This window comes from Varanus komodoensis, unplaced genomic scaffold (assembly GCF_004798865.1).
Source record: "Varanus komodoensis strain SLA01 unplaced genomic scaffold, ASM479886v1 scaffold5, whole genome shotgun sequence".
NCBI lineage: Eukaryota > Metazoa > Chordata > Lepidosauria > Squamata > Varanidae > Varanus > Varanus komodoensis.
Window position 1 is genome coordinate 40,453,120 of NW_025336087.1, and position 12,234 is coordinate 40,465,353.

The following is a 12,234-nucleotide window of genomic DNA, read 5'->3' on the forward strand; positions in this document are numbered from 1 at the left end:
CTGTCCTGGCTTAGGGCATCATACAGGGCAACCAAAGCTGTTTCTATGCCAAAACCAGGCCTGAACCCTGAATGAAATGGATCCAGATAATCAGTCTCATCCAGGAGTTCCTGGAGCTCAAGAACCTTGTTCAGAAGGGGGATGGAACCTGGAGCTCTAGTTCCTGGTTGGCTCAAGAACCTTGCTCAGGAGGGGGATGTTTGACACTGGTGTAAAATTATTGGATTCTTCTGGTTCCAGGGAGGGTTTCTTCAGAAGTGGTTTAATTGTTGCTTGTTTCAGGTGTCCAAGGACCATTCCTTCTTGTAAAGAAGCAAGAATCACATCCTTGCCAACTGGCAGCTCCCTTTCTACTGACTTTTATGATCCAGGAGGGGCAAGGATCCAGTATGGTTGTGGTTGTACTAACCTGTCCAAGAACCTTGTAAACATCCTTGAGCTGAATTAACCGGAACTCATCCAATGCAGCTAGACCAAACTGTGCTCTGGGTATATCACCTGATACCTGGTATAACATTGGAGTCCACATCCTGGTGAATATTTAAGATTTTGCACTGAAAGTGATTAGTGAACATATTACAGTGGGCCTCACAGGGCTCCAAGATGTCCTTGGCATGTAATTGGCCCCAGACTTTCATGGAAAGCCTTGCTAGGCAGCAAATGGAAGGTTGAATGGAGGCAGTCAGATACTGTGTCTTTACCACTCTCTCTTCCTCCAAATATATTCAACTGCCAGCACATACCAGGGCTTGATTGCATTCATGAAGAGTTTTCCTTCATCTGCACTCAAGCCATCTCCTGATTTGCTTCATTGCTCTCAGGTCTGGCATATACTACAGAGCCATACAAGCTCTACTACAGAGAGGGTGCTCAGGAGCAGTCGTGTCAACTGCCTGGATCATCTCTGTTTTCCAGAGACCATCTCTGTTTTCCCTGGTTTTGACAAGACCACCAGCCATATCAGCTGGAAATCCTGCAGCATCCTCTGAAAACCATCTGGATCCATCATCTCCAGAGGCAGACCATCTTAATGGGTCCCCATCCCCTGCAGGGGAAAAGTCCTTGTTAGTCTAAACCTCAGCAGGCAGTGATCTGACAATGACAAAGGGATGGATTCAAAGTCTCCCACCATCAGAGCACTATCCTCCTGCCTGGCTGAAGAAAACCAAATCCAGAGTATACCCTGCTACATGCATTGGACCAGATAGCCCCATGGTTGTCATGGTGTCCATGAAGTCCTGAGCTGCCCCAGAAAGTATACCCTCAGCATGGATGTTGATATCCCAAAGGGCCAGAAACCTGGGTGACCTCAACATGACAGCCAAGGCGACCTCTGTCCTCTCAGGTATAGATACTGTTGGATCACATGATGGAAGGTATGCTAACAAAATTCCCAATCTGTCCTGCTTGCCCAGCACAAGATTCAAACACTCCAGATAAGGAAACAGATGAAGAGGGAGCATGGAGAGAGAGATAAAATTCCTAAAGACCACAGCAATGTGCTCCTCTTCCTGGCCCTCCAGTCTACCTTGATGCTGTACCAAGTGGGCAAAGCTGGAAGAGAATAACTCCTCCCTGTTCACCCACCCACAGCTTGGTTATGCATGCTAGATTGGTGCACAATAAGACCTCCCCCTCATCCATGATTTAATAGTGCATGAGGCAGCCAATCTGGCATTGGAAAGCAGCTTCCAGAGACCTGAGGACAGGCCGATAGGGCAACCACCAAACTTGTGGTTGGGAGAAGGGCCAGAACGTGGCACAGTTGTTAATTTCCTGAGCCATGCTCCATTTACCTGGTTAGTCCTCCACCAGATACCATATCTCCCGCTACCTGTTACTACACTGATTGACACCCTCATCATAAAATTTGGAGTAGTATGCATTTCAAAGGACAATCAGGCACATTCACAATAAAATGTGACCTCAGTTAATATTTTCTCCATGCCTAAATGTCCACAAGGTCTCCTTTTTTAAGGTCTTCTTCCTAATCCCAATTTAGAATAAAAGCTCTATGACACAGTTAAAACAGATGGAAGATCTAAGTTTTGTTCCCAAATACAGTTAGGATAGTTTAGGATGCATACATTTTATTCTTCAATGATATGATTTGAGAGATAGAAAGAAATACAGAGCAACATTCTCCGGAACAGAAGGGATTTTTTATTTTCCTGTAGAAGGTTTATAGAAATAAAGGCCACAATGATAACATTAAATGGCATGATGATTAATGTCAGTGAACTACAAAAAGGACAGTAAGAAGGTCTTTTAATAGGGGAAAAGAAAAAAAGAGATTTAAGGTTTGGCAAGCCTGTAGAGGTGAAAGTTGAGTCCTTCAAAGAGTACACATTTCATGTAAGACATAAAGGGAGAGCTTTGAAAGGGATTGCTAAATAGCTTCTTGAGCAATGAGAAAGGGAGTGTGGGGTGTGTATGTTTGTGTGTGTGTTGAGATGAGGGCAGATAGTCATCAAGGTGAGTCAAATATTATTTTGCTCTTATCAGCCAGCCTTCACTTTATGAATCATACAGAATTTGAAGAAGGATCATAATGGTGAACCTCAGAGTGCCAGATATACCTGTTTTTTAATATCTGTTGCTGAGACTCTGTGGATAAGATATTTATGGTTGCTGTGGTACAAAAAAGGGCATTTTCTCCAGTTATAAAACTAGGTGGGTGATCGTATTGATCAGCAGTTCATTCAAAGAGAGACCTGTGACCTCCCTCACATTTGAGCATTTGATTTGATTGATCTTGGTCATGTTATAGAACAAATGTTAGCACTTTCTAAAATACCAGAATAATAATGTATGCAGTAATGACATCCTTATTTATTCCTTAGGAATAAATTTAAAGAACACTGCTCCACAGAAAATCCTCATCACGGATTTTACGTTCGGCCTATTTTTATGTGCATTTTGAGATAAATAATGTATCCTGGATACTCTTGTGAATATGGAGGTCCACTTTTATGGAGGGTTTCATAGACCTTTTCCCCTTACGTTGCAGAGATTCAAACATTTATTTTTGAATAAGCTTCTTTTCCAACTAATTAGGCTGAAAGCTGGAACTACTTATCTGAAGTGCTGTAGAATGTTTTGAGGGGGTTGATGGTGGGGGAAGAAATAATTAAGCAAATATATATAATATATAATAAAGGGGCAATAATGTGCAGCAGTAATATATAGCACTTAACAGATATGCATTGCTTCATCATCTCTAGTTATGAAGATGGTGCACTTTGACACGCTCAGACACAACAATCATATTGTTGTCAGTGAACTTTGAAGCTCTGTACTGGGACCAATGAGGGGTCGTGGCACATCTCAGCCTCAGAGCACCATCCAGCTTTGCAGACTCTCTCAAAAACTGCAAAAATATAAACGTAATAAAAGATGTCAGCTCATTCTAGCTTTAAGATCTCAGAGATGTCAACTAAATCTTAAGAGAAATTTCAAAATTTTTAAAATGTCTGGGAAACTATTGAATGATTGTTGATCAAGGGAAATAGGGTAGGGCAAGGAAAGGGGGGACCCAGAGGGCAGAAATGGGATGTGAGAGGGATCAGACAGTGGAATCTGTCTGAATTCAGAATCTAACCAATTCCAGGGTCTAAAAACAAAAGCACAAATCATTGATCTGCACCAATTTAGTAAGTCTAGTGAAATCTTGCTCTGAGTTGCTCCGAGTAGCACAGATAGCAACCCCTTTACTCTGCCACCGCCTTATGTGGTAAGGCAGCCTGAGAAAGAGACAGTATTGAGCTCATGCAGTGAGTGCTCAGGCTGAGCAGAACTTTGGATGCAACCGCCCATGGTCCAAATCCATTGCTCCAGCCACAACACCAAATGGCTGGACTGGGACAAGTGACCATTTGCCACTGATACCTACTGAATGAAACTGAACCTAATATGACTAATGGAACCTAATTGGTATCCCTTTTGCACTGGAAGTAGGTCTCTTGGCTTTGTGTCTTCACTGAAGGGAAACCCTGTGAAGGGAAACCCATTAGTCATATGACTAATGACACCTATTTGGTATCCCTTTTGCACAGGAAGTGGGTCTCTTGGCTTTGTTAGTGTCTTCATTGAAGAGAAAGCTTGCATAATAGCAATTTTTGCAAATGATGGAAGAATTGGAAAGAAGTGAAAAGTATAGCATGCAAACATTGAAATATGATTTCTGGCAGAAAGATGACATCAGCTACCAAGGAAATGATGAACTGCTGTTCTATGGTATTTTGGAAATAAACAGAAAGGGGGACATTGTCTGCTACTATCATTCCTTTGTTAAAAGTTAACACCCTTGACCAAAGCCTTAATCATCCACTAGAGCTGTGTGCGTCCAAGTATTTCCTTTCTATGTATGCTTCCATTTCTGAATGCAATTCACACATACATTGATTAGGTTACTACATTTATTAAACCAGTGTGATAACTACTGTTATCTATTGGACTAGTTTATTTTAAAGGAGGAGGACTACACAAATCAAATATGAATATATGAATCAACATATGAATATAACAATATAACATGATATTGTGGAAAGGGATTATTCATGTGTTTGCTGGCTTTTATGCGTATTCAATTTTGTGTGTATTTCTATTTTCATGATTGTTCTTATAAGTATTCTCTGTAGGGTCTATTAGACCTTGATATTACTGAAAACTATGATAACAAGGAAATAAACCATAACACTGGTTGGAATAGTTCTAAAAGATTAGCACATGGTATGTTCTTGAGTGAATTATCTTAGCAAAATTGACTGACAAGGAAACCCTTTGACCCTGAGGAAGACCTAAGGTTGGTAAGTGTTGGGCACCTTTCATAAAAGAACATAATTGTTTTCTAGCACCAGTTCAAGGGTCTTCCTTTACTCTTGCTTCATTGATGATGATGTTGCTGGTGCCTCCTCTCGTTCAGTCTTTTTACAAGCCATTTAAACTGGCTACCCCATGGATAACTTCAGTACAGGAACTGTGGCCAAATACATTGTGCTAGGATTTCAACGAGCATATCATTTGAAAATAAGAACCATTCACCTCAGTGAGACTTACTGTTGAGTAAATATGCATAGGTTTGGGCCATAAAACTGCATTAAAGCATTTCTTAACTATGCTATTTTATTGTTCCAACTTAATCTAGTGCTATTTTACACAATAAAGACAGCTGGAAATAATTATTCTGGGAATAAGGATAAAGAGCAGTAGTAATACAAGATAACTCAGTGGATGACTCCAGTATGGAAAGATACCTAATAAACAGGTTCCACTCTCTGTGTGTATCTTGACACAGTTCTATTTAATAGTTATTTATGTTTGCATTTGATTTTCAAACACTCCCTTACAAAAGTTTTTTTCATGTGCCTGCAATTTAACATTCATTAGTTTAGTACAAAGTCACCCCAGCTTGTTCACTTTTATGCCTATAATTATGCTGTGAGTGTGGAAAGTAAACTGCAAGACTGAGCTTCTGAAGCAGCACATTACTTATTTGTGGGAATGCAATTCATAAGAATGCGCTCACTCCATATCTTATTAAAGAAATACTCTCCAGGGAATATTCCAAGCATTAGTTGAAGACGAATATTGGATTCTGTGGCTGAATGCAGGATTTACTGCACACATCATGACAAAATACCATTTTGTGGCATGATAGCCATTTCTGATGTGAAACTATGACATTCTCCTCAGGTTGTGTAAATGATGTAGCAGCTGAAAGTTGTCTTTAAATGCAGCCTGGAAGAGGATGGCCATAATGAAAACAAATATCATTGTCCACTCCTCCTTCCTCCCCATCCTTCCTTGTTTTCCTCCCCTCCCCTTGCGTGACCGTAAAGAATTGGGAACAGTCATAATCCAGCAGAGAGCCTGTGCAGGCACACATGTGCAAGCTGCTCATTTTATTGTCTGGCTTTCATCATAGACTCACATTTCCTACCTGTCACCACAAGGGGTGTCCAGGACACATTATGAACGTGAAGCTCCAGTAACCAAACTGTACCGGCTAGTCTAGCAGTTCAACTCTGAGTGATTCTGTGAAATTAGAGGAGAGATCCTTGCAGCCGCTCTTCGGGGACTACTGTTGGTTAGTGGGGGAAAGAGCAGATTTGTGGAGCGAGCGTGTGTGCCTGTGCCTGTGTGGAGATGCAGAGAGCATCTGACTGAGCTATTTGGCTACTGGGAAGCCGGGAAAGACACAGAAAGGAAGGAGGAGAGAGGCGGCAGGGACAGGACTGGAGTGCACCGCAGCTGTGCTTGTTTCCTAAGACTCTGACACTTCAGGGTGCCTCGGTCAAAGAGAACATGGATTCTTTTGCTGAAATCTTCTTCAAGCTGCTGTTTCTGCTCCCACTTCATCACTGGAATATATTAGCAGCAGGAAACACATGTAAGTATTCCAGATGGATATTTAACTTGGAGGACCATACTGTTCTGAAAACTTATGGGTTATTATGGTTATGAGATCCAGACTTGAAAATGCAGCTCTTCAAATAAATCAGGACTGCTGCAATCTTAACAGTAGCTAGTAGATGAGATGAAAATGTTTCGGGGGCTGATAAACTGTCGATTTCCCTGTTTATCATTTACCATTTGTTGCCAGATTGCAAGCAGAGTCACTGTGGATTAAGCCAGACTGCAAAATAATAAGAAATCCACATTTTGCCAGTTAACTGCATGTTCTGCTGTAATTCCTTTCTATTTTTATTTAATGCTTGCCATATAAGAGCACCATATTCTGCAAGGAGTTTCATGGGGATAACTGACATGCTGACATTCTCCACTGCATCACCTTGGCTTTTAGCAGCGTACAATTTTGCAGCCAGGTAGCAGCCTCTGTCTCCTGAATTAAGAAGTAACTCTGGTGTACTATATTGTAGAGCAGAAGAGCACGGCAGAGGTAGCAAGGTTGTTGTGAACTGCCGTGAGAGCTTCACCTATTGGGCAGTGTAGAAAGGTTATAAATAAATGAATGGCTGAAAAGACAAGGAGCAAATGTGGAAAACAAGATTTTGTGGATGTTCGTGGATTACAGAAAGAGTAAATGTTCAGGTGTGATCAGGCAGAAGGATAGTAGCTGTGGTATGCAAGGATGTTTCTTACTTTTTTTTTTTTAATGAAACCTGCAGTTTAGGGAAATCTCTAAGGGAAATCTCGATGCAACTCTAGAACTTAGAGAGAACCCTACATATCAGATATCTGTTAGAGATTTGAGATAAATCTCTTCCAAGGCAGAATCAGATCTGAATGTCTTTGGTATGCACAAAAATATCATTGTCTAACATTTGCATTCCTTCTTTCATACCATGTAATTGATCCCAGGGTCCTGAAAGCCCCATTAAACTATACTGGCAATTTTGCAGCAAACACTTTAACTAGCCTCTCAATATTTGTTTTAACATTTGCACACTTCTTTCAATGGAGTCCCCAGATGTGCAGTGCATAGAACAGTGCAAGGAACAGCAAGTATAGTAGAAGGGACTAGCAGGAATTCATGAATAACATTATTGCACTGTTGGAAGGAACAATTGCTTGAGAACATCAGAGCAATAGATGAAGAAAGTGGAAATTGTGTGATTTCATCAGGTGCTGTGTCCTTTAAAGGTTCGGGGTTGGACTATGCTATCATATCTGCTTCACAGGACTGAACTGATCTTTGGCTGTCTTTTAGTCATGATATCTCATTTGACATACAAGTGCATAGAATACCTCTGACCAGGCATAACAAGTTTTCTGCATAAGCCACCTTACAGCAATTTATCCAGTTTTTAAAATCATCATTCTGATTCATGCATTTCATCAAAACACCCATTTTCAAAAGGCCATCAATAAATGAATCGCACACTGAAAACATTTGGTACCATGTACAGAATTAAATCAGATGCTTGCAGGAAGACAGATTAAATCTTCAGAAAAATAGGACTTCAGGAACTATATTGAAGCTGCAAAGCACTAGAGGTCACTCTTACAATTTAGGAAGCAATGCTCAGAGAAAAATATAGCAAGCATCTATCCAGCATGAAATGATGATGAATAAAAACATCAAATATGTCCTACGATTACTTTCTGACACTTCGAGACAATGCAATTCTGAGTTATGAGGATCTAGTAAATGCTGGCAGAAATCTATTTCCATGCAGTCTGATGTAAAGCAATGATTTTAAAATAAATTTGTATTCTAATGAATATTGTTTTCAGGTGTGAAACACGAGGAATGTAAAAACTAAAGAGTATGCTTAGCTTTATAAAGGAAAGGGCTATAGCTTGTAGTTTTTAGAACAAGGTATGAGTTTGATATGTACTACTTTACTACTACACACCCTGTCCCAAAGACTCAAGCTGGGTAGCACTGTACCCGCTGTACTTGTCATTGCATTGGGTGCAGCCTGAGGGATGGATGCAATTTCACTCTGAAGCCACTGTGTTGTTGGAAGTGGACTTTCCCACACCTTTCTTCCCCAGGCAGCCCCTGTCACAGCAGTACCTTGAAAATGCAATATGGTGAGTCAGCTGAATAGAGAGTCTGCTGTCCTGTGAGTGGGGAGATGGAGGAACCCCCAAAATTTTGTGGAGGAACCTTCCATGAGAAGAGCCTGTCCATTCATGGATGGCTCCTTTCTCTTATGACAGGCAAACTCTGGATCCAACCCAGAATCCCAGTTATGACTAGCTTGCTCCATCAATATCAGTAGAACTAAAGCCTGGCCAAATTTGTCTGGCTCAAATTCAGTCACTTTACATCATTTCCCCCCTTAAAATTTTCATTAAGCATCACAGTCACACTATAATTTTAATGACGTGCCTTTTCTCTGATAGTGGATACATTCTACTGACCTTTAGTGTAACCTGATCAGGAAATGCTCATTGATTAGTACATTTTCTATGTATAAGTTTCAGTTGACTTGTTTTCACATTACTTTAGTATTTCCTGCAGACTGGACTCACAAAACTGTATACTGGAGCCACTAAACATTAAAGCTTTCACTTCTCTTGAAGTGCCCCAGGGTTCCAACATCTATAACCTTATTTCAAATCATGGTATTCAGATGTAAGCACCACTGTGTTCATTGAAGTTTATTCCAAGGTAACTGTGCCAAGGATTGCAGTCTTGAAAGAGCTAGTAAGTCTTACCTTGGGAAGTAAAAATGAACTTCTAAAGCTTTGGTTTTCCTCAGCAATTTTCTTTATTAAAGGGCATTGCCATAATACTGAGAAACTGCTTTCTCAAATTAATCTATGATTCCTATGGGATATTCTAATACCCAGTCTTAAGGTCCACCCTAACCTACTTTTATGATTCTGCCCCTGACCTAAGAGAACATCTGCAGCAATTACGGGCCTCTCTGTTGCTGACCATTTCTGACTTAAGTGTAATTGCACCAATATAAATCTTTTATGCAAGTTATGCTAGACAAAATTTCCCTGTGTTTAATAACAGGACACATATGTATTTCTGCCCTTCACATATGTCATAGTTCTCAACTTTCCTAGCATGTGCACTGAGTCAGAGAGAACCCATTATCAGATGTAAAAGTGTAACATGCTTATTTAAGATATCAGAAATTGGCAAGTCTTATCAATGCAGCCCAGAAAGAAGATTTTAAAGGCCACATATTTTATTTCTTTTCTGAAGATTATTGTTAGATGGTTTGCCGAGCATGGGAATGGTTGTCCTTGGAAATACTATTAGCCTTAAAAGTGCATGCAATTCAACTCCAAAAGTTATCTCTTCCTAAAGAATTAAAACTTCCAAAGCTGTTGTGGGGGCGGGGGAATAAAGTCTGTGCAGGCATAAAAGTGGAGCTGTGAAAGGTCACTTTGAAACATTGCAATATGGATAAAAGCTTTTCTAAAATTTTGGTCAGGGTGCCATACATGTGTTGTGGGTCTTTTTCCATTTTTCAAACTTTTAGTATTACTATTCTTTTGAAGATGGTTCCATAAGAGTTAATAAACCAGTAGACAGCACCCTTCCCAGCACTTTGTCTGCAGTTGGGTCATGCAACTTTGAAATGTGTAACACCACCTTTGAACCTCTTGAGAAATGAAGCAGTATGTGAAGTAACCCATGTACACACTTCAGCTCCGCAGTGCCTAAAATGATTCAGACTAATTTGATCAGTATTTGGAAACAAAGATTTCTCACATGGAATGTTTTGTTTCTATTGAACAAAGCAGTTGTTTAAAAATAAAAGTTTTAGTTGTTTTCCCTTGTGTACATACAATGCATTTTCAACCTTCTGCACAATGAAACTCATTGAAGTTAATTAGAGGAAACTTCCTGCTATTTCCAGTCAGGTTAGTCTGTTGCAAAAAGTACAAGAAAGTGAATTTGCGGCAACTTAAAGACTAACAGATTTATTGTAGCGTAAGTTTCTGTGGCCCAGAGCTGACAGAGTACCTCCTAGTCCATGAAAGCTTATGCTACAGTATAATGTTGGATTTCTCTATTTAGATGAAATCCCCATTAAATTCAATGGGACTTATCCACTGGTAAGCAGACAAGAACTTTTCGTGTTATTTCCGTAATGTAGAAGGTTCTAGATTATTTTATTAGGTGATGTTAATTATGCTACCACAACATAACCCTAGATGCTTCTATTCAGAAGTAAAATCTAGTGAGTTCAGTGAGGCTTGTGGCCGGCAATTGGCCATAGGAATATGCCTTAAAGTGGTAGTAAATTCTCACAAACAAAAGTGGGAAGCAATTCTGGGAAGACATATGAAGAGTTGCACTGTTGGTGTTCCGGATGAGCATGGTAATCCTACACTCATTTACTCAAAAATAAACTCCAGTCTATTAATGGAATTTACTCTCTTGTAAGTGCATTTAGGATTGGAGCCTCAGTGATATAATTATGAGATCATCATTTCCAGATTCAAGATAGTATTAAGTCATCCTGAAGGAATATTTCCTGAGGAAATGCAAGTGTTATATGACTTGCTTTATATGATCATCATTTAATTCTCTGTATTTTTATTTGAAGGGACTGCAGGTGGCGATTATAATGTCTATGTAGAAATTTACTGTCTGCTTTCATTGCTCTGGCCTCCTTTGAAGTAGTAGACATATGTGAGTAAAAGTAAAGTTATCGCTGTTTATTTGTGATTGAGAGGGCTACTACAATCATTAATAAGTGTTTGATGCGCGCCACTTAGCAGAATACCATAATGGGGAAAAATAGGTCTCTTCTCCATGGACCTTTCCATTTAAAGTTGAACAATGAAAGATAAAATCCAGAGGAGGAGGAGGAAGAGAAGAAGGAGGAGGAATTGAGAGAGAGGCAGGGGAGAATTAATAGGGACCGGAGCTGAGTCAGGATGGAAGGTAGGAAATTAATGCCCATTAACAAAATTGTGTGGACATTGGCTATGTTTGATCTGGGACTAAAGTTTAAGAACTTATGCCCAGTGCTTCATAGAAGAGGTGATTTTTGAAGAGAGATTTAAAGGGTGGGAGAGAAATGCCAGAAGTGGGGAATAAGTTGTCCTCAGAAACTGCTGGTCTTCAACTTCCATCTGGCTCAGCTAGTATGGTCAATGGTCAGCGGTGAAGGGAGTTCTAGTTCAACAACATTTGTAGAGTGGCAGGTTTACTGCTCCTCACAGAAGTGCCCTGAGAGGGACAGATAAAGACAACAGCAGGAAATTGGAGATTTTGGTGTGAATGAGGATGATAACCAGAGCAGTTAAAATCAAATGCAGGGATATAATAGGAGAAAATAAGGCAAGGTTAGTGCAGGACAGTTATCGTGCCCCAATAGGGGGGTATTTTATTTATTTATTTATTTATTTATTTATTTATTCAAAGTTTTCATATACTGTCCTATTACTAAAAGTCTCTGGACAGCTTACAAAGAACAAAAATCCCAAGAACAAAGCAAAACATAACAACAACAACACAACACATTGCATCCGATAAATAATGAGAAAAACAAGGATAAAACCAATTATCCAGTTTTAAAATATCCGGAAAATAAAAATGAGCAACAGCAGTTACAATAACTAACTGTCCCAATGTGATAACAATAGTAATAACTGGTGTTGATCATTATCATTCTTTCAGAGATTTGGTGCTCAGGCAGAAACAGTGAGTTTTCCTATATAGATCCAGTGTGTGTTATATCATACAGTTGTTGGAGAAACTTGCAATGGATGTAAATAATGTCAGATTTCCATGAATTTGACCTGCAGATTCTGCAAGAGGCAGGCTTTTTCTAAGCTGTGCAGATT

General features: G+C 39.8%; 1 protein-coding gene across 1 annotated transcript in view; it reads left to right on the forward strand.

Moving 5' to 3' along the window:
* The first annotated feature begins 6,306 nt into the window (after positions 1-6,306).
* The window catches only part of LOC123031393 (contactin-associated protein-like 4), a 252,751-nt gene continuing 246,823 nt past the window's right edge, over positions 6,307-12,234 (forward strand). The window contains exon 1 of the mRNA XM_044446298.1: positions 6,307-6,391. Within this exon, the coding sequence (XP_044302233.1) occupies positions 6,307-6,391 (85 nt within the window). The remainder of the gene's footprint in view (positions 6,392-12,234) is intronic.